The sequence below is a fragment of the Danio aesculapii genome, chromosome 19 (assembly GCF_903798145.1).
Source record: "Danio aesculapii chromosome 19, fDanAes4.1, whole genome shotgun sequence".
Classification (NCBI taxonomy): domain Eukaryota; kingdom Metazoa; phylum Chordata; class Actinopteri; order Cypriniformes; family Danionidae; genus Danio; species Danio aesculapii.
The window spans coordinates 36,403,100-36,427,216 of NC_079453.1; the positions used below are offsets into that span (position 1 = coordinate 36,403,100).

At 35.4% G+C, this 24,117-nt stretch overlaps 1 protein-coding gene across 1 annotated transcript; it reads right to left on the reverse strand.

Moving 5' to 3' along the window:
- Nucleotides 1-1,864: 1,864 nt before the first annotated feature.
- bmp8a (bone morphogenetic protein 8a) lies at nucleotides 1,865-24,117 on the reverse strand. Its single transcript, XM_056479290.1, has 7 exons — nucleotides 23,041-24,117; nucleotides 13,224-13,416; nucleotides 11,136-11,284; nucleotides 6,618-6,797; nucleotides 6,444-6,523; nucleotides 4,859-4,969; nucleotides 1,865-2,250 (listed from the first exon to the last, which is right to left on the reverse strand). The coding sequence occupies exons 1-7, from the start codon at nucleotides 23,477-23,479 to the stop codon at nucleotides 2,101-2,103; spliced, it is 1,302 nt and encodes a 433-aa protein (XP_056335265.1). The 5' UTR covers nucleotides 23,480-24,117; the 3' UTR covers nucleotides 1,865-2,100.

A 24,117-nucleotide genomic window follows, 5' to 3' on the forward strand; every position in this document is an offset into this window, starting at 1 on the left:
CTGTTGAGATGAGGGAAAATGTGTAATTTTTACTGTTGATCATCAGTTGACAGCATTAACCCTTTAGGCCTGCACAAAAAAGTATCTGGCTTTTAAATGGAGTAAAACAGGAGATTTTATAATGTGCGTGTGCGCATAAATACACTTACTATGTTTACTGTGTTCTGAGAGCTGGGGTCCATTCTTCACATATGGATTACTAAATTAACTAGATTTGGTTATTGACGATTTCACATGGTCCAGGATCATTTCGTTCTTAAAAACTCATCCAAGAGTTGTCATAGCTAACAGGTCAGGTAGCTCAAACCTGCTCAGGAGCAGGCTTATTTCATATAAACAGGATTGCATCGGGTCATTCAAACAAAGGTAATACTGAAAGTATGTACCGAATGCTGATATTTTCTTACAGTAGTAGTTATATACACTTAGAAAAAATAGTTAAACATTAAATACATTTTAGGCAATCTGCACTCAAAAATAAAAGTACAAAAACCTTCACGGGGTGGTTCTCCGCAAGAGGTTCAAAGAGAACTTTATTAATATGGACTTTTTAGATACAAACAGACACTATTTTAAAGTACCGACCCAGCTTTAGTACATTTTGTGTATGATAGTAGACATGCACAATATTCGACTGTTCATTTTTTGTGTGTGTGTGTGTGTTTGTGTGGTTTTTTTGTTAGTTTTTTTTTTTAATGAATAATAATTGAAGCTGTGGTCACACTGCACTTTTCTCCCCCATAGACTTCCATTCATCACACACGAATGCGTCGGACCAATCGAAAACATGACCTCTCTGGACAGGAATTTAAAACATGGACCAATCGTTGCTTTTTTAAATGTCTAATCATCTTGTTTAATCCCACCCCTTTTCACAGCGCCGTACTACAGAATTTTGCAAGCTCAAACTCTAGTGTGACCACAGCTTTACGCAGTCATGCACATGATTTGACAGTTAATATGACTGTGATTTGATGCTTCGCAAAAGTTGCAGACACCTTTACTGATATCTTTTTATGATGCAAAATTAATTTAAACAGCCAGTTATTCTTTACGCAGATTAAGAAACTTGAATAGGCCAAGGCTACTATAATAAGGTTCATCCAGACATTTTAAATTGATTCGTGAACTTATTTGAAGAACCAAATTAGCCAATTCGATTATTTTAATTGAGGTATGAAGAATGGACCCCATTTTCTCAGACACATTAAAATAAGTGCACATATATCTCTCTCACACTATCACTATACTCCATATAGAAAACAAAAAGCTTTTTTTGTTTGTTTTGGGTTTTTTGTTGTTGTTTTTTTGCAATGCCACTGATGAACAACAGTAAAAAATTTTACCACTTCCCAACAGGAAAAACCAGCAACAATAAAGAATGATATATGGCGTCATACCTTTGAAATCAAAAAATGTCATTATAATGGAAGTCAATGGGGCAAAAACAGCCACAAACATAACAAAAGAGTAGCAAACTTGTGTGTACTGGTGAATTTTAGCATTTTCCCCAAATATTAAAATACAATTTATCACCAAATATCATTCAATTTGCTGAAACAGTGAAAATTGTGGCCAAATTATGACTTAAAATCACCCCAGAGTGGATGAAAACATCCCTAACAGCAAACAAGGGTTAAATATTCACGTCAAAATGAGCAATGTGAGCGAACAAAGTTAATGGTATTTTTTTGTATGTGTGGTACATTAAAAAAAAGAAAGTTATTTTAAATGCATATTACCAGATTGATGCGAAAAATGTGCATGTGATGGTCAAAGCAACAGGCTTTTGTAGAATGAATTCCCTGTCTTATGTATACTTCATACCTATGCACAGTTAGACAGTTTATATGCGAGACAAATATGCGAAAAGTACATTTTTATTATGGGATGGACCAACCTTAAATCCACTCACACTAAAATGGTCACATGCTGATAAACCATCATGACGCTTCAATAAATATAATTTGTCAATCATTTGGGACAGGCAGAAGCGCTCGTTTGGCTAAATAAATTTTAATGACTATATTACAAATGGTGGCTGTGAGTATTATAACAAATCTACATCGTGTCAGATTTAAAACAGGAATGTGCGAGTGGCTATAGACAGCCACAATTCTTGACCACCATATTTCGATGTTTCTTTAGAATAACATTGTTGTTGTCATCATAGAAGAGCACAGAGATGGGACTGAGTTTGGTTGGAGCGCAGCAGGCTTTAGGCACTTCGTCTGGTCTTAGAAGATGAACCTGCCAAAAGAGACAGAAGGCACACAAACATTCAGCGTGGGTGAAAAGTAACTAGGCAGTACAAATTGTCAATATCCATATTTTTAATACTGCCTTTCATGACTGATGCCTGTACTATTGACAAGAACTATAACATTTTATTTACCATTGCCTATTTAGAGACTGATTAATGAACTCCAGTGAGACTACAAGTTCTGTAGCCATGAAGTATTGGCTAGTTTATTAGTTCATCTGCATTGAATGAAATATATAAAAGTGATTTTATAATTAAAATATTTTTAGCATATTAAAAATGCTAAAAAGGTGTTTAAGTGTCTACTTAAAAATTAGTTTGTGAAAAGGAAATGTCAAAATAGGGGTGAAATATGCTCCATTGTCATTCAGTATAACTTAAATGATTAATGACCCGTTTCCACTGAGTGGTACGGTTCGGTATGCTTTTATGGCCGTTTCTACTGTCAAAGGGTACCAAAAAGCGAACCGTATCGTACCACTTTTTGGGTACCATTTCCAAAGGGTACCTAGCATGACAAAAGGGTACCAAAAGGCGGAGCTTGACGCGCAGATGACCACTATTGGTTTACAGAGATGCATCACTCGAGCGTGCACAAGCCAGGAGAATGAAAACAAAGACTCTGCCATTTTTAAATACACAGCCGAGACATTACACCTTAATAAGATATACATTTAGTAACAAGCCATGATCGAGCCGAGCTCAAACAAACCTTGTTATTGTCCAGATGAACAGCCACAAAGCCAAGAAGAACAAAATCTTCCGTTACCTGTTGTTGTTTTACCAGCCCATCTAAAAGCACGAGCGGTTTCATTTTCTCCAGAGAGCTCGCTGCACATCTATGTTTGAAATAAGGTACTTCTTGAGTTGATGATAATAATATGATTATTGAAGTGCTTCTGACATCCTTTTAGAAACGGACAAATGCGAGAGCGACGCACGAAAAAACAAAGGAGCAAATGATTCTTACGGCAACCTAAAAGATGAACAATCAGCCATGTTTAACTATTATCATCACCTTTTGGACTATTATGAACTTCGAATGGTGGAATTACTTTCTAACAGAGATTACATGTGCTGCTGAAGATTAAAGATGCAGATAAGAGGTTTGCATTGACTGGGCTATATGTTGCATGTTATTTTTGAACCTAAATAAGGGCTAAATGTATGCTGTTGTATGTGTTCATATATATTGTATATATTTATTTATTTTATGTAATCCCAGACGTTACAGTAGGATATTTCGCATTCTCATTGATCTGCAGTTATAATCAAATCTTGTTCATAGAAAGGTTAGTAATGAACATTTATACACAAGTATTTATCTGTATAAAGCCTCTGTTTTGAGAGAAGAGCTTCTAATATGAAATGTGAACAACCCGTACAGCTTTACTTAGACATTTCCTCAAGCGAGAATGACGTCGACTGAAACTTTCTGTCGTACACCACGCCATTGGTACCCTTTTGGCAGTGTAAATGCAAGCCTGATACCGTACCCTACTGTAACCACTCAGTGGAAAAGTAAATATTTTTAAATAATTGCAACTAAAATATACTACATAATTTGACCTTTACTTATTAAATTACATAAAATGTAGGATTGTGGCAATATTTATTAAAGTAAAATTTAAAATGACAATTAGTATTTTGAAGATGCACTGTGATCCCTAAATAGAGTCTTCAAATATTTTCAAGGGGCACGGTGGCTTAGTGGTTAACACTGTCACCTCACAGCAAGAAGGTCGCTGGTTCGAGCCTCGGCTGGGTCAGTTGGCATTTCTGTGTGGAGTTGCATGTTCTCCCAGTGTTGCCATGGGTTTCCTCCGGATGCTCCGGTTTCCCCCACAAGACATGCGCTATAGGTGAATTGGATGAACTAAATTGGCTGCAGTGTGTGTGTGAATGTGGAAGTGTATGGGTGTTTCCCAGTACTGGGTTGTGGCTGGAAGGGCACCCGCTGCGTAAAAACGTGTGCTGGAATAGTTGGCGGTTCATTCCACCGAGTCAACCCCTGAAAAATAAGGGACTAATTTAAAGCAAAATGAATGAATGAATGGAAATGTCGTCAAATGATTCGTATTTCAAATAAGCCTGACAACAATAAACTGTTGTTAAACTGAAATTATTATCAATACTGATTATATTAAGCGTCTTCTGTAAATAATTGTAAAAACATAACTCCACTTCTTCTTCTTTGACCCAAAACAGTTTATTTACATTCATTCATTCATTTTTCTTCAGCTTAGTCCACCTGCCAATTTATCCAGCATATGATTAACACAGTAAATGCCCATTCGGCTACAAACCAGCACTAGGAAACATACACTCTCACATGCACTATGGCCAATTTAGCTTGTCCAATTCACCCATAGCGCATGTCTTTGGACTGTGGGAGAAACCGAAGCACCCGGAGGAAAGAACACGAACACGGGGAGAACATGCTAACTCCACACAGGAACGCCAGCTGACCAAGCCAGGACTCAAACCAGCGACCTTCTTGCTGTGAGGAGACAGTGCTAACCACTGAGCCACCATGTCGCCCTATAGTTTATTTTGTAATCTGATCAAGAAACATTTAAAGTACAGATCACGTACCAGCAGCTGGATCATGGCATGGTTTGTGGCATTCATACAAGAGCCCAGAGGATAATCACATTCCCCGTCACAATAATACGCAGAATAACCCGTAGGGGCCAAAACCCAGTCCTAAAAAAAATAATAATAAAATCAAGTAAAATATATAAACTACACACACTCCAATGGCAAAAGCAGATGACTTTTGTTACTTCATATGTGTTTGTTCAAAATGTGGAAAAAAAAATAAAAAATAAGGGGGGGGGGGGGGGGGGGGTTGGCTGGGTCTCAGTGACATTCTTCATCATTATCATAAAAGGAGACGACCTGATGGCTTGCACTTTCATTGTGCACAAGGAGGAGGAATCCGATAATAATATGCAAGAATATGAAATCGTTTTGAATGTGTGTGCAGCTGTGCACTTTTTGTACTATGTGCATTATAAATAAAGCAAGGACGCGCATTTGTTACTATCCTCAGCAAGTCATCTGTCCTTATGTCTTCATTTATTCATTTGTTACTATCCTCAGCAAGTCATCTGTCCTTATGTCTTCATTTATTCAGTGCTTCAGCCAAGCACCTGAAATTTAATACCTGAATGATTTGTAAGTTTAACTGATATTACAAATGTATAAAAATATATTTTATTTAATAAATAAATAAAATATATTGAATTAATATAAATATATTTATTATATATATATATATATATATATATATATATATATATATATATAAATATATTTTATAATTAATTAAAACCATTAAAAAGCAGGGACTAAGGCGAAGGAAAGGGAAAGTGATCAACGTTTTAATGTATTTTTTTTCCAGGGTGGACTTAAAACAATTTAATGGTTCGAATTGTTGACTGACTTGTAGTTTATTTATCACGTGGAATAAAGTCACTAAATTACAGGAAAATTTATATTCTGTGGACACAAGAGCACTAAACCGAGTTAGTGGCGCCATCTAGCGGTGGTGTGTGGATCTGTCCAGACATTGAGGTACAAAGTATCAATCTATTAAATATTATTTAGGTGACTATTAAACTGATAAAACAAAACAAAAAAATAAACTTGAACTGTGTGGCCAATATCAAATTTTTATATAAAGAATATTATTTATAATAAATTTTTAGAATTATAATTTTGTGGGGGGCGGGGGGGGGGGTGTCTCATGTCACATATTTCTTCAGTTTGTCCTCGGCTGATCACATGCCTGATTAAGCATGTTAGGCTAGTTAGGCAAATCATTGTATTATGATGGTTTGTTCTGTAGACGATCAAAAAATATATAGCTTAAGAGCGTTAATATTCACCTTAAAATGTTTTTTAAAAATGTAAAACTGCTTTTATTTTATTTTATTCTAGCCTAAATAGGACTTTCTACAGAAGAAAAATTATAGGAAATACTGTGAAAATTGCCATTCTATGTTAAACATTATATTAAATATTTGTGAAATATTTGAAAAAGGGCTAATAATTTTGACTTCAACTGTAATTTTTTGGAATTATTTCCACTTGGTGAGCAAAACATATTAATCAATGTTGTTGTTGTTTTTCTTTTTCGATGTCTAACAAATGAAGAAAAGCCAGCATTTCTTACCTTCCAGCCAAGGTCACTGAAGCTGACGTAGAGTTCATGTTTCTTACAGGCCTGCCGTCCACTGTTGGTATGATTTTGGTCTGGAATAAGTGAGAGGATCACAGCTCAAAGGCAAATCATTTCATATGCTCCTGTAAACACAGTCTGCCTCTTAAACCGCTTATTGTGGCTCACCAAATATGCCGGGTCTGTTTGGGTGTGGCAGGTCATACTTAGTTTTTTTCTTGCGTGGAGTGTATTTCACAGCGCGCGGTGGGCGGCAAGGGGCTTGACTAGCTCTGAAGAACGTCACCATGAACGGCTGCTTAGAGCGAGGCCCACGCCGACCCACCAGACCCACCCATGACCTGTGATCTGGGAAAACATTTAAGCATTTTACCAAGGACATTGACACAATGTATACTGCAGGTTAACTATACTGTCTGACCCATATATAATACCTTAGCTTTCTGACCTTGATTATATTGTAATTACATGGACCTTTTGTAGCGCTGCTTTGAAACAATTATTTTTAAGTTTAAAGGTGCTGAAAGTTTTTGACTCTTCTAAAGCATAAAAATACCATCATATGTTTGCAGATTTAGAAACATGCTAAGTAAACGTTCTTGTTTATCTAAAAAGCAATGCTGAAGTCAGATTTTCTGCTTTGAAAATGTCCGTTATGAGCTGGAATGGCTGTCTTTCTTTTGGTTCTTTTAACCCACCCACTGCCACTTTAGCCAATTATATTTCAGTGCCCCAAGTTACCTTGTTGGAAAACCTGGTATATCATTCATTCATTCATTCAGAAAGGCTCTCAAAGTATGCGCCAGTGACTGAAATGCAACCTCTGGTGGACAGTAGCAGACTCCAAAATGAGACGCAGATTCAGAGTTCCACATGAGGTTATTAATTATTAAATAATATAAATATTACAAACATAAACACTAGGTGAGCAGGTTACATTGTAACAACATGCTACGTGACAAGATTTGCAGAGATAAACAATTGGGTTGTTTGCACCAGACGAAACACGACAATTTAAATACAGCCATTCAGAAGCCCAGAACATGCACTCACTCACTCACTCACTCACTCACTCACTCACTCACTCACTCACTCACTCACTCACTCACTCACTCACGAAAGGGCAAGGTTTATAATCTATTTAATATATATTAAACCTCTTTAACATTATTAAATATGCATGCTGAATCGCTAACATCAGGGGTCACCAATTTCGGTCCTGAAGGGCCGGTGTCCCTGCAGGATTTAGCTCCAACTTGCCTCCACACACCTGCCTGTTTGTTTCAAGTATACCTAGTAAGACTTTGATTAGCTTGTTCAGGTGTCTTTGATTAGGATGGAGCTAAAATCTGCAGGACACCGGCCTCCAGGAACAAGTTTGGTGATCCCTGGCTAACATGATGAGTCACTGTTATAAAGTTCCCTTTCAAGGGGTTTATTTTATTTTCAAGATTTGAGGTGAACTATCTGCTGCTACTTTTAGTAATATGGCAATAAGTCATGTGAAATGACATTCAAACATACTCTGAATAAAGCACATGAAGTGTACCTGAGGTGATCATTGTCAGTTTTCTGTTGTTCAGCTGCAAGAAATAGAAGCGATTTCTAATATATCAATTTGAGGTGTTGGTTAGAACAAAAACTCCTTTTAATATGAAAAATATTCCTTCTATCGGGTGCCGTTGCTTTTAGTTAGAACATGGTTTAAATCACTCGCTCCTGTTTTCAATCTGGCAACCTGCACTTGCGTTTGTTTTGATCCAGGAGTGCAATACCTAGTTTAACCACTGGGTGTCAAACTTACATACTGCACCTTTAAAAGTATCAAGTTGATTTTACTTTTAAAAAGTCAGTAAGCACATTGACTAAATGATTCACATAGTTTGTTTACATAATAATTATAAGGCAACAAGTTTATTCTGTATTTAAAGTCAACTAATCGGTTTTTACAGTGTATATACAGTGCCCAGCATAAATAAGTAAATCCAATTTTGAAAATGAATCATACATTTTAATAGATAAATGAAAATAATTTATTGAACAGTGAATATAGACAATGTATTTTGGTGCATTTGAACAAAACAGATTTATTAAACAGATATATTTTATCACCTTGGAATTATAAGGTTCTATCTGCGTTCTAAAGAATTTTAAGATATTGAGCTTCAAAGTTTTTGCATATAGCAAACAATATGCATGTAACAGTTCTCTTTCATGCATAAACAAGACGGAGACCCTAAATGTATCTGAATGTAATTCATCAAAATTCTCTTAAACTTGCAAATTGGGATAAAAACAAACAGGGCAAATGCAGAAAGAACCTCCTAATTCAAAAGTCATTTTCCGCTTGGAATTATAAGTTCCATCTGGCAGATCATTCAGTGAAGCATTACTTTTCAAGAAATACAATCACAAAAAAATACAAATTGATGTTGTAACAACATGTTGATGCTTGAGAAAGTTACATTTTTGCTTTTTATACCTTTTATTTAATGTTTTGAATATTTTTCTTGTTCAAATTAAGCATGCAAGGCTGTACTAAACATTTAATACACTGCAGATGTTAATTTTATGTAATTAATATGGTATTCTTTATTGAATTTTATGCTTTGTATGAACTATTAAATTCAATTTATTGAATTATATGCCCATGAATTAAATTAAGTATTTGCCCTTCAAGGCTCTTTAAATTTAAAGACTTTAAAAGAAAACAGACAATAAGTAAATGAGTTTAATAAACACTGAAAAATGTTTCACGGACTATATACACAAATATATATATAATATATTACCCTTTTTTTTATAACTGTTTCTTTTTCAACAATGTAAAGTTTTACATTTCATCTCAGCGTCAAAAAATGCTTCTAAATCATCACATTTACATATATCTTTTCAGTTTCAGGATTCTTCTCTTTCAGGTCTTTCCTGCTGTCAATAGAGCAGTTCGGCGAAATGACAAGAAAAGCTGATCCTGATTGGTCCTCCAGCATGCATTCGAAATGCTGATTGGCTCACAGAAAGGACCTTATGGAGCCAAGCTCGAGTTCGACTTTGTAGATAAAAACCATTTTTTTTGTTTTAAATAAAAAGTCTAAAAATGTTTAAAAAAAAAAATAAATAAATCACATAATTTAAAAAAAAATGTCATTTAATAATATGTGAATAACTCAAATTGACAAAAATGTCAGATAAAACCATATAATTCTAAGGTGTCGATGTATTAAAATAATATTTTAGTCACCGAACATCTTTAGAAATAGAAAGATTATACATTTAAATGTATGCGAAATATTGGGGGGGGGGGGGGGGTGTAAAATGTAAAATGTTTTTACATTTTTGGTTTCTCTTGAATTTTTCTCTTTTTAAATGTTTTAAACTTTAAAATTTTGTTAGATTAGCTCCAGATTTGACCAGTACTGACTAATGTAATGTATATGCACAAATATAATATTGTAGAGCTTCTTATTGAAAATATGAATTTAAATGAGAGATTTGTGAGGGGTGTACTTATATAAATTGAGCACTGTATATACTGCAGATCAAATAAACTGTCCGTCCTATACAAAACACCTTATCTTTATGATTTTGATTATAATGTAACAACATTTACCTTTTCTAAAGCTGCTTTAAAACAATTAATATTGCAAAAAGGGCTATATAGATAAGCTTAAGCTTGACTTCGAAATTCAGGCCATGTTTACACCTGTCAATATTTGCATAATATATGCATTATTGTTGATCAAATGATGGTATAATGGGAGTCTGAAAAATTTTGAACTTGTCCAATTAGGACCACTTGGAGAGGTAGTAAAAACGGATTGCTATCATAATTGCTCATGTGCTCTAAATGTGTTTTCCACCACAACAGAAAACATCTCATTTTAAACATTACACAATGCATTTATTAAGCACATAAGCCAGAAATGACTTAAAATTAGCCTTGGTTTATTTTACTTGACTTTTTTTATTGGATTAGAAAGTGGTTTGGATATATAAAAATATATATTTAAACAAACCACAATGTTCTTGATTCTAGCACAAACCACCAGCATTTAGTAAAGTTTTATGGCAGTTGCTGCTCTGTATATTGTTTTTCATAGTGTCCTATCAAGTCTAAATGTAAATTAAATAAGCTTAATTCACAATTATATTCAATTGAAATATCATACATTCAAGATTCTGTACATACCAAAAAAAAAGGAATAAATAAAGTGAATTAAAGAGATCTAAAAAAGAGTTCACCCAATCGCATTATTTTTCCCCTCATGTGGTTTTAAACTTGTGAGTTTCTTTCTTCTGTTGAATACAATGTAATTTATTTTGAAAAATGCTGCTTGCTGGCAACAATCATCTTCTGTAGTATTAAAAAAATGCTATGGAACTCAGTGGGTGCTAGCGTCTCTTTGTGTTCAAAAGACGAAAGAAATTAAAGTAGGTTTTGAACAAGTAAAGGGTGAATGAATAATGGCAGAGTTGCATGTTTGGGTGAACTATCCCTTTAAACCGTTTGTAAATGGAAACGTGTCTCCCTTGCTTGCTTGTGATCCAGTCGTCCAAAATGCATCTAAATATCAAATTTAAATAGGTCAATTTGTAAGAGCACAATTTAGTAGTATTTAGTTGCACCCTCAGCAATCTTTGTGGGGATTGCTTCAATTCAGCTTTCTTACAACAAAATTAGCTCACCCTCCTCAGTTTCCACATATAGGCGGATGCCCAGGTTGCTCCGAGGATGGAGAAGCCAGCGATTGCTTGCAGAAGTCACATCAAATGCCAGCCAACCTTCCTGACCAGCAGGTACAGACTGCATGTCCAGCAGCACCAGCTCAGGCTCCCTGGCAAATCACAAGATCTTAATGGCATTTCTATAATGAACCATGATGGTGACATTGACGGCATAAAACACTAAAATAGTTTCCAGGATTTGATTTAGTACTTAATAGATTAGGTTGTAAAATATATAGTTTAGGGCTGTACTTTTTATACTAGAGGGTATTTGAATGCTTGATTCTGATTGGTTGAGGAACATTCTTTAAAAATGCTGGGTTCCACTCAATCGATTTGTGTTGGGGCAACCTGAAGGAATTTACTTATTACTTATTTTTACAAATTTAGGTGGATTGAGCATAAAACAATAAAGTTAAAAATAAACGTTAAATAATTGCCTCTAATGAGATGGATAATCAACTAGTCCTTCACACACAAGTGGATATCTGAACAATGTCTTTAAATGTGGTAGAATAAGCATAATAATTCCACAATATTATTATTTCAAAATAATGCACACGCAGGGTAGCTTTACCATTTCATAATAAATTAATGGCTTGTCATCTTCTTAAGAAGTTGTGTATTTTCTAAGTTTCTTTTAAAGGGCACCTCTCATGAAAATAAAACTTTTGTAAGCAGTTTGAACTAAACTGTGTGTAGGTATAGTCTGTTCACAGTCATATTGGAGTGATTTAAACACAAGAAGTCTCTTTATTAAAAATTCCTGACGTTAAAATATGGCCCACCACAGCGTGACGTAGGAGTGCGGTTTTCTCCGCCCACCGAATTGACTGACAGACGCCATGTTTCTATAACTTATAGACATGTCCACAGAACATGTTTTTGCAAATAAACGGATTGAAATATCTGTTCCAACTCTCTGTGATTTTTAGAGGTTTTATAAGGTCAACACGTTTAAAAAAAGAGCATGTTTGTAATAAAAACATTAAAATCGCTATGTAATTCTTAACTGCTATAAACACCATGGACGCATGGTGTCAGTAAACGCACACACACACACATATATATATATATATATATATATATATATATATATATATATATATATATATGTGTGTGTGAGTGTGTGTGTGTGTGTGTGTGTGTGTGTGTGTGTGTGTGTACTGCAAACGGCATTTGTGTGTGATTCATCGGCTTGAATAAACTCCACCACAAATATATGAAATAAACGATGTTTTTGACTAATGAGCTCCATTTCAGCTTTATCTGTGTCGGTCTCTATCACTGACTGCTGTTTATCTGATGTAAAGCAGGAGAAGCAGACATGCACGTGGGAGCGGGGAGAAGCAGCTAATTTAGATTTAAAGCCACAGGCTACAAAAACAGCTCAAGACAGCAAAATTGGCAGATTAATAAATTATAATAAAATAAATATAATAAATAATCTTATAGGTATTTTGAGCTAAAAACTTTACAGACGCAAACTTTTCCGGAGACACCAACGGCTTATCTTACACATACCTGCCAACACTCCCGTTTTTCCCGGGAGTCTCCCGTATTTCAGACCCATCTCCCACCCACTTCCCGTATTGTTCTGTCTCCCGGAAAGCTCCCAGAATTACCCTCCTCCCTTCTCCCCCGCTCCTCAGCTTCTTGGTTCCCAGTTCACGCGCTCCTTCACCCCCTGTCTTCGTTACGCGCGCACCTTCAACAATCAGCCTCCAGCCCATACCCCCCCCCATGCCCCCGCTCTTCAATTTATGCACACCCCCGGATAAAATCTCCCAGATTTTATGATACGAATGTTAGCAGGTATGATCTTACATCTTGTAAAAGGGGTAAAAAAAAGGTGCACTTTAAGTGACTAAATAAAAACCTTTTGAGTAGCCTGCACATTGCATTTTATGTTGCAGAACAAAGTATTCAATTATCATAAAATTGTTTACTAGACCTTATTTTAATCCTTAATTTAAACCTGAAGGACCCTTGAATCATTCCTCCAAGTTTAAATGTCATTGAGTCTAGCTCGCATATCTGAGCACTGACCTGTGTCTTTTCTCCCTCTGGATTTCATAGACAGAGATATGGAGGGTGTGGTTGGAACGCCAACCCACGCTAAGAGTTTTATAGATGCGAAACTCAGCAGCGGTGACCGTCTCTCCCTGAGGAAGCGGAGTGAGATCGAAGCGAAACTCCTTCCAGTATGGCCGAGGCTGTAGCAGATCCTTCTCCTGTTCAACTGTGGTCAGACAGAGAGCAACAATAAAAAAAACAACTGTGAAACTGAGTCTGAAGACACTTGAGATGAAGAAGACATACGGGAGGGCTGATTGGCAGGAGATGATGGGGAAACAAAATAGGGAACATTTGTTCTGGTGGAGCGGACTGACACCCACGGCCAAGGCTCTGCAGTGGGGTAATTAGAGGCGTTGTGGAGCAGCAGCAGCTCAGCGCACCACCACTAATTACAGTCCAGCGCTGTATTTTTAGATGAGTGCCCAATAGTATTTTCATCCACTTCATCTCATCTTTTTTTTCTGGCTTTCAGTGGGGCCTGTAATTCGCCACAGCTGTGTGCCCACTACAACATCACATGGCCTGCGTGATCTGGACTGGCCTTTGTAGACACACAAGAATAAGAATACACATCGTGTAAACACCATGTTAGAGTCCGGCAGGAGCTTGTGAGAACCCAACACAATCTCACAACAATTTGTAACTTTTTGATTTAGTGGCTAATTTGTATGAATTCGTACAATCTAATTCGTACAATTTAGTACGATTTGCTCATCACCCAATGACGGTTGGAGTTAGGTGCCACGCCTCCTTTTAAAAATCGTACATTTTTGACAAAACGTAAAATACGTTTCCTCGTGGGATCAGGCTGGAGAACCTGATTTCAACATATAAATAGTCCACTCTTGAAAGTAATAGGCATCTATTGGGATCTATGGTTGCTTTAACATTCATGAAAATCTTTCCATTGCACAAACGTTTCTTTATAGTGGAAAAATGAAAAATTTACTGCAAACCCAATTTTGGAACCTTATACTTTCACCCTATACTTTTACTGGTAGAGTAAAAAGGTTTTTCGGATTATTAAAGTTTTTATTTATTCATTTTCTTTTCAGCTCAGTCCCTTTATTAATCTGGGGTCGCCACAGCGGAATAAACTGCCAACTTATCCAGAATCAGAATCAGAATCAGAATCAGTTTTATTGCCAAGTGTGCTTCACACACACAAGGAATTTGTTTTGGCTACAGAAGCTTCCAGTGTACATAAAGTGACAATTGACAACACATAATAAATATAAAAAAAAAAAAGATAAACATTAAACAGATGCGGTCAGTCAAGAAACCTGAATGTTGAGTTGTATGTACAGATTGTTATAAATATACAGGTTATAAGGTGCTGTGTACAAGTGCGAATGTAGAAGGTATTGCATTGTATATTGATATAAGGTCCAGCATATGTTTTACGCAGAGGATGGCCTTCCAGCTACAATCCATCACTGGGAAACATCCATACACCCTCATTCACACACATACACTACGGACAATTTAGCTTACCCAATTCACCTGTACCACATGTCTTTGGACTTGTGAGGGAAGCACCCGAAGCACCCGGAGGAAAGGAAAGTTTTTAATTGTTCTTATTTTTGTTTTGTGCAACCTTTATATTTTATAATAGAAAAGCTAGAGTGTACCTCTACTCAAGAAGCTCTAAATTGAGAGCAATAACCTGATGGTTACTCTGTCTGAGCTAAAATTTAACTCTTTGGAGTGAATGTCAGGCGTTACGTTTGGAGAAAACCAGGCTTATCACTCCCTAGAGGGAAGCATGGTGGTGGCAGCATCATGCTGTGGGGAAGTTTTTCAGCAGCAGGAACTGGAAGACTAGTGAGGATAGAAGGAAAAAAGATTGCAGCAATGTACAGAGACATCCTGAAGGAAAACCTGCTTCTGGGGCAATGGTTCATATTCCTGCAGGACAATGACCCAAAGCACATTGCCAGAATATCAGTGGAGTGGCTTCACAACAACTCTGTGAATGTCCTTGAGTGGCCCAGCCAGAGCTTAGATCTAAATCATATTGAAGATCTGTGAAGAGATCTGAAAATGGATGTACACAGTCGCTTCCCATCCAACCTGATAGAGCTTGAGAGGTACTGCAAAGAAGAATGGCCAAAAATTCCCAAAGACAGGCGTGCCAAGCTTGTGGCATCATATTCAAAGAGACTTGAGGCTGTAATTGCTGCCATGAACAAAGATGCATCAACAAAGTATTGAGCAAAGGCTGTGAATACTCATGTACATGTGATTTTTCAGGTTTTTTGTTTTTAATAAATTTGTAACAATGATCTCAAAAAAATATTTTTTCCACATTGTCATTATGGGGTATTGTGTGTAGAATTTCAGGAAATAAATTAATTTAATCCATTTTTGGAATAAGGCTGTAACGAAAAAATGTGGAAAAAGTGAAGCGAATACCTTTCGGATGCACTGTAACTTGACACATGACCTATTGTCCTGTGATTGTTTATATTTGTTATATATAGCATATATTTTGGATTTTAACTCTTTCTTTGTAACTAGATGTAACTATCCTTATAATCTTATTGTTATATTGTCATATATTGTTTTACTTCTGGCGGTTTATTCCACGGTGGCGACTCCTAAAGAATAAAGGGACTAGGAAAATGAATGAATGAATTTTTTACTTCAATTTGCCTTATAGATTGTTAGGTAAAAACTTTATTTGAAACATCATTCATGTTTGGACAGTTATGAAGTTTAATACTTAGTGTGTACAAGTTTAAATCAGTAACCAAAGGGACCTTTAAAATCAGTTTATTTGTTCTCCCTAATTCTCTTTGTGTGTAATAAATTAATTATATAATATAGCTACTACATTATTAATTTAATTAGTATTTCAATGGTTTAAATACATTTTATTAATCAAAAAGTATGGCCAGTTATTTTAAATCATAAAACATTAAATTTAACTACGACAGAATATATTTTTTCAATTATTTATTTTTCGTGATACAATAAAAACAAAGAATAATAATTGTGTAATGATTATTATTGTATTATGCAGGGCTGTAGCCCGAGGGGTTTCGGGTGGTTCGAAAGATCCCCCCCTCACTGACAAAGGTCCAGAATGCAGCCCATACATGAGCTCATTTGTGTTATTTTGACTGCTATGCCATCATAAATAGTGAAAATAACCCATCGAAAAAGGTTTTAAGGCCAAGTGGAATCCTGTTGGCTGTCGCTTTGGTGTGACTTCAGCTAATCAGTTTTGGCCAATGCTAACAATTATTTTTTTCATGAGTCCAACATCCAGCTGTGCAAGAAAACATAAAATCTAATGCAAGTGAAGTCATTTTCATTACTGGTTTGTTTTTAAATAGAGAATATATTTTACAAGTAACTTTTATTGTAAATCTTGGAACAAAAAGAAAATGACCAATAAAAAAGTGTAAAGCATCAAAAGCGACTGATATAAAAATGTATTTGATATTTTGGCTGTTGTTGTGATCCATGAATTTTCCAATGTACTTTTTTGGTTATGATGATTGATGACCATCCGACAATCTATTTAAGCTAAAGTAGTGCTTAAAATGTCATTAACATGCAGTATTTAAATCTCGCAATTAAATTGTAGCTTAAATGAGCCCTATAACCACAAAAAGATCCACTTTTTGAGAAAAAAAAAGAACCACCCCTTTTAAAAGGCTGGCTACGGACATATTTCTGTCTCTTCATGTAAAACCGAACTTTTATTTTGACGGGTTTTGAAAACGTTCGTGATTCTGTAACCGTAACGACAGTTTGTATGATAAAATCTTGGGTAAAATTATCATCGACTGTCAAAGCAGCTCCGGAGAAGTTTATGGCCACATTTAGAGGGAATACAGAGGATGAAAAAAACAAAAATGTAATTAATGTACATGTGAGTATCTGTGTAGAACAAGAAACTGCTCTTGACGTTTACTAAATAATGTGTTTACGTTTAATATCAGACAGGCAGTAGGGTAGTCCACGTCACGTTTAGGTTAACATTACAGCACTTTGTTTTTTATATAAATATCTACAATTTGCAAAACTTCATTACATGATTCGCGCTATAACTTCTGTCGTTACAACTGGACGCCGTGATTTTTCCCGCGTTTTTCCAGTCAGGATGAAATTTGAGCAATAATAGCAGCGATGCCTGACTTTGGAACAACATTGGTCAAATACGATAAAGAGGTGATAACCAGCCATACTGTGACAGGAAAGAGAAGCAGTAATTGTAAATAGGATGTTAAACTGTTGTTTGTTTCGTGACAGATAAGTATCGTCTGTGTTTGGGCTGAGACAGGAAGAGATGATGGACTGATTGTGGCTCTGTCTCAGTAAACTGACTGTATTATTATTAATACACATTACAGTCCTGCCAGTCTCTAAAACCAGTGGGATATGTGACTATATATGAACAACCACCTAGGTTACATGATCGTGCTATAAAACAGTATAGTTTACAGTTCTTCCCCAACCACCAAAATAGGTTTAGAGACTGAAGCCAGGCTTAAATATGCTATTGTATTATTTAAAATGTCATACCAAGTGAAAAAAGACTTCCCACTATTTTGACCATACCTTTGAGGTGAATTAGAATTTCTCTGAACATATGAACTAGGGAAAATCTAACATTGCGATATTTTGTTTTGTTTTGCTGCGATATACATTGCGGTATGCGGTATGAATGCAATTTCACCAGATGTATTTGAATAGCTCTATTTGGGAAGATTTTATTAATTTATATCGACTTGGGTGATTAAGTATTTTTTTTTCTATGAAGTCCAGTTGCATAAATTGTAATACATTACAAGCAAACGAAACAAAAATATAAGTGAAATAAACAGCGCTTAATGGTTTTCTGGTTAGTCTAACAATATTTAGGTACAGATATTGAACAATCAAACGTAAAATAACATGGTCATCATTGTATAAATAATTAAAATATGTTTATAAATATTTAATAATATCTTTAACTTTGATTGTTTAATAAATAATCTAAACCAGCGATGCGACTATTGCAGATACACACATTGCAATATCGATGCTCAAACGATATATTGTTCAGCCCTAATATGAACTGTACAAACAGGTACAAGTTCATACACATTACTTATCACCACAGTGTAGATCATGTAAGTGAATTTCCACTTCACAGTAAATTTTAAAAACTTTTTTTTTCTTTCACAAAGACAAAAACATTGTAAGTCACTCCGCATCTTGGGCATCACATTATTTATGCTATTGTCAATTACATACAGTGCTCAGCATATGAAAGTACACACCTCACATATAGGATGCTATACTATATTATATTTGTGCATATACATTAGATTAGTCAGTACTGAAGCCAAATCTGGAGCTTATCTAGCAAATTGAATTACCATAACGGTCCATAAATGAGTAGTCAAATTTACAGGTTATCGAAAAATATTAAATACAAATTTAAAAAAGAGGAAAAATCAAGAGAAGCCAAAAAAAATGGAAAAATTTAGTTGTTTTTTTTATTTTGTAGGTTTGCGATATTTTGCTGAAATTTAATTGTATAATCTTTCAATTTCTAAATATGTTTGGTGACTAAAATATTATTGTAATAAATAAATCTGTTTAATAAATCTGTTTTGTTTAAATGCACCAAAATCTATTGCCTATATTCTCTGAGAAATGGATAAAAATATTCATTTTCAAAATGGGGTGTATTCAATTTTGCTAAACATTGTATGCCTACAGACTAAATACTTAATATGCATGCATACAACATCAACATTTTTACAAAATAATGCTTTTATAGTTTATGAGGATACAAAAATTATTCTCGATGCGAAAACAGTTTTCAATTAAAAGCTTTTCGCTTACACTATTTAAAAGGTGTCTTTGTTATTGTGTAACTATTAATGTAACTACTGAGTAATAATAATTAAATGTATGTACTTTCAGGGTTAGAATACGGCGTAGTTGCATGTAATTATGTATAATTAATTGTATTTACTATAATAAGTACATGGAACATGTAAGAAGAACACCTTAGTAGTGTTTCCAACATTTCTATAAGTTACTCATCCACTCTGAAACATAAGAAAACATGTACATCACTGTACTGTACACGAGAAAAACTGCCCTTGCCGTTATCTAAACGATATACAATATCTGTGAACAAATATTCCATCTCTATCAAAGAATCAGGCCCGTAAGCCAGCCTGGTGAAAAGGGTGATTCTTTTTTCTCAAAAAGTGGATCTTTTTGCAGTTATTCGTCTTATGTTCTATTTATTTGTAAGGTTTGAATACTGCATTTTAGTTACATTTTAAGCACCATTTACAGCTGGATTAGCTTATCGGATGGTCATCATAACCACACTTTTTGAGGTTCTAAAAACATTTGCTAAATATATAGAATTAAGAAATATGAAAAAAATGCTTATTTTTAAATACAAATTTATTACATTATATATCACTGGGGAAAAAAGGAGTTAAAGTTTTAAATAAAAAAACTGTAGCCTATTGTCATTTATTAAGCAAATAACAAACTGGCCAGCACATTTGTACAAAAAAGTAAATTTTGAAAGCCTAATTAGTATTAAAATGAACTTTAATATAGGCCGCTTAGGGTGCTTCAAACCTTTTATTGTTTTTTCTTCTTTCAAGAATAATGTCCAAGATTCAGAATAAAAGTTGGGCTACTTGTAGTTAAAGATGACCACTTTCGTCATATTGTATGTTTTCTTGCACATCTGCATTTGGACTCTTTAATTGTTTAATTTTTTGCATTCATTGGAAGCCTTCTTTGGTTTTATAATTTATAATGGCATAGCAGTCAAAATAAGACAAATCAGCTCATGTATGGGGTTATAGACCTTTTATCAGTGGGGGGTGGGTCTTTCAAACCACCCGAAGCCCCCCTGGCTACGGGCATGAGAATTGCAATCTGAAGTTTGTACAAACTGACATTTTCTTTTCTCTTTTCTCTTTTTTTTTTAACAAAAGCTATCAAACTGGTCAGCAGCCCAAACATTGGCAGTACAATGTTGTCCACTATGCTGCTTTGTCAGTCAAATTTATCAATCGTCAAAAAACTTTTCAAAAATGGTTTAGTTTTAATTAACAAAACCTCCCAGTGGAAGGAGTTATAGTGTGGATGAAGCCTAAAATGTAGTGTTTTGAGGTTGGTTTTTAAATGTTCACATTTTTAGGCTGCTGAAACAGAATTGTTGTTTAAATTTATGACCAAAATACGAAACCAAGTATTCAGTTTAATCATATGTAGATTTAGTACTTAAACCTATTTTATTTAATTCAAAAAGGTAACTGTAAGTTAAAGTTTAAAATAAGAAACAAAGTCACTTTGTAAAATATAGTAAGCATTATAGGAAATAAGAGATTTTAATTCATATATATATATATATATATATATATATATATATATATATATATATATATATATATATATATATATATATATATATATATATATATATATATATAGTTGAAGTCAGAATTATTAGCCCCCCTTAGATTTTTTTTGTTTTTTAAAATATTTTCCAAATGTTGTTTAACAGAGAAAGAAAATTTTTACAGTATGTCTGATAATATTTTTTCTTCTGTTTTATTTTGGCTAGAATAAAAGCAGTTTTAAATTTTTTAAAACCCATTTTAAGGTCAATATTATTAGCCCCTTAAAGCAATTTTTTTTTGATAGTCTACAGAACAAACCATCATTATAAAATAACGTGCCTAATTCCCCTTACCTGCCTAGTTAACCTAATTAACCTAGTTAAGTCTTTAAATGTCACTTTAAGCTGTATAGAAGTGTCTTGAAAAATATCTAGTCAAATATTATTTACTGTCATCATGGCAAAGACAAAATAAATCAGTTATTAGAAATGAGTTATTAAAACTATTATATTTAGAAATGTGTTGAAAAAAATCTCTCAGTTAAACAGAAATTGGGGAAAAAAATAAACAGGCGTGCTGATAATTCAGGGGGGCTAATAATTCTGACTTCAACTGTATATATATATATATATATATAACCCTAACCCTAAATATATATGTATATGGTTAGCACTGTCGTCTCACAGCAAGAAGGTCGCTGGGCCACTTGACATTTCTGTCTGAAGTTTGCATGTTCTCCCTGTTTTCGCGTGGGTTTCCTCTGGGTGCTCTGGTTTTCCCCCACAATCTCTATTTCCACCTGGAGATACTCATCCCGAGACAATCCCAAGGTTTCCATAATCCTGGACCAGGCTGTATCCTGAGCAGCTGCTGTGGTGGTCATGGAGGAGTGGAGAGCATGAGACTGATTCCTGTGATGCTCCAGGAACAGACGAGTCTTCGCTGAGGTCCAGCATTCTCCAGCCTCCTGCGCCTAGACTGCAGCTCTGCACAAGACATTTGGCCATAGGAGAAATGGTCGTGCCCAACTGAGCCTGGTTTCTCTTAAGGTTTTTTAATTTTTCACTTTCGCTGATTGGTGAAGTTTTTTCCCCGCCGCTGTCGCCACTGGCTTGCATTGTTCGGGATCTGTAGAGCTGCGCATCGATGGATTTGCTCTTCAGTGTTTGGACTCTCAGTAGTGATTATTAACCACACTGACCTGAGCTAAACTGAACTGAACCTAAACACTGAAAACTGAACTACACTGTTTCAATTTACTATAATCTTCTATGTGAAGCGCTACACAAATAAAGGTGAATTGAATTAGATTGAACAATCCAAAGACATGCTGGTATAGGTGAATTGAATAACCTAAATTGGCCATAGTGTATGTGTGAAAAGGTGTGTGCATGGATGTTTCCCAGTACTGGGTTGCAGCTAGAAGGGCATCCGCTGTGTAAAAAATATATGCTGGATAAGTTGGCGGTTCATTCCGCTGTAGCGACCCCTGATGAATAAAGGGACTAAGCTGAGGGGCTAAGGAAAATTAATTAATAAATTTTTGGTGTTTATTCTACATTTTAAATAGTTAAGTACACAAATAATACTAAAAATGTTTATCTATGTTTGACAAACTGTCCATAAATAATTGTCAGAATCACTTGTTGGCGAATATTAGTTCTTACCATTTTAAACCCAATAAACTTTCCATTATAAAAATGATTTGTATTGAATTTTTTTCAGATAAATGATACTTCATTTTAGGCCTGCACAATATTGGAAAAATCCAACATTGCAATATTTTTTATTCTGCGATATATATTGCGATATTAATACATTTTACTAGGTGAGTTAAACAAACTATTTGGAACGAATTTATAATTTTAGATTGATTGGGATGATTCAGTATGGGAGTGCATAAACTATAATAAACAGTTAAAATAGCCCAGTGTTGCATTCAAGCTGGAACCATCAATAATGAAAAGATACAAATAAAATAAACAGTGTTTTATTGTTTTACGAGGGGTCACCGTGTTTACGTATACAGTAATTGAATAATCAAATGTAAAATACCGCATAGTCTTTGTTCTGTAAACAATTCAAAAAATTCATCATAATACATTTTTAGAAACATACAAGTTAGAAACAGTAAAATATCTTATGCCTGAATGCTTTTAAAACCCTCACAAAATTATCAATTATAACCCAGACTCTAAAAACATTGGATATGCGTGATGTGACTATTGCGAATGATCACATTGCGATATCGATGCTGAAACGATATATTGTGCAGCCCTACTTCATTTAATATTTAATACATTACGAATACACTTTATTACATTTACACATCAATTGTGCCACTGTATTTTAATCAGCGTCCTCTGTCAGATAAGCATGTTTAACCCTTACCAGATTTCACTTACCCAGGTTGACGAAGCTCATAACCGTGTCTGCCTCACTGACCACTGTACCAAGCGGCGGCATGTGTGTGCTTAAAGTGGGCAGTGCGGCATGACTGACCACTTCCGGAGTGAAACCCAAACCCGGCCTGTCATCAGCCTCAGACGACACCGCATGATAAAGGTCCAGCATGAAGAGCGGGGCGGAGGAAGGCGGCCGCAGCGGCGGGTGAGGCCTAGGCCGCCCGGGGAGACCCAAAATGGATAAAATCTCCTTCTGCATCTCCTTCTTTTCCCGACCACTGAGCCGACGAAAGCTGGAATGAACCACTCCTTCCACCTGACCCCAAACACACAGCAATACACACAGAGGGAGGAAGATGGACGGAGGGAAAAGTCGGATTCGTTTCCTCCCTTTGCTGTGGGGTTTTGAGGACACAATCTCAACCTCGTGTCTGTCCATTGGTGTAGCTGTAAAGTCCAGCTGTCTGTAAAGATATTTGTTCCTTTGGCTGTTCACCCGACGTCGGTTTCTCTGGAATGGTCCGACTACCGTCTCGAAGTTCAACCCCGAACAACACTCGAACGTCTAAGCCACTCAGATTCCACAGCAGCCATCGTTATTTGGAAGAATGCAATGTTTACTTGCTCAGTTTATCGCCTCTTGACAGTCGTTCCTCATGCCGTCACTTTATTTACCAAAGCAATCTCATAATTTATAGTGTACTTACAAAGATGGATGACAATATATCCTGGAAACTGGATTTTGGATGTTGGAAGGACAAAGCACAATGTGGAATGGAAAGTCTTTTGGTTGAGTAACTAAAACCAGTGGTCAACCTTTAAATGATCAAGCACACCTGCTTCTTTTGAGAACTCTTAACTGATAAAATCCTCTGTTTAATTGAAAAACAAAACTGTCTTGAGGTAATCCATGAAAAGTCGAGCTTTAAAAAAAATAAATATTCCAAAGGATGGAAATATCCAAAGCTCCTGAAAACTCAGGGAAGGAAGTGTATTGGTTCACCGCTGAAGTTTGTTGAGCTGTGGTATTCTTAGCTTGTGTGCTGCTTGCACTGAAGGCTTACTCTGAACACAGGC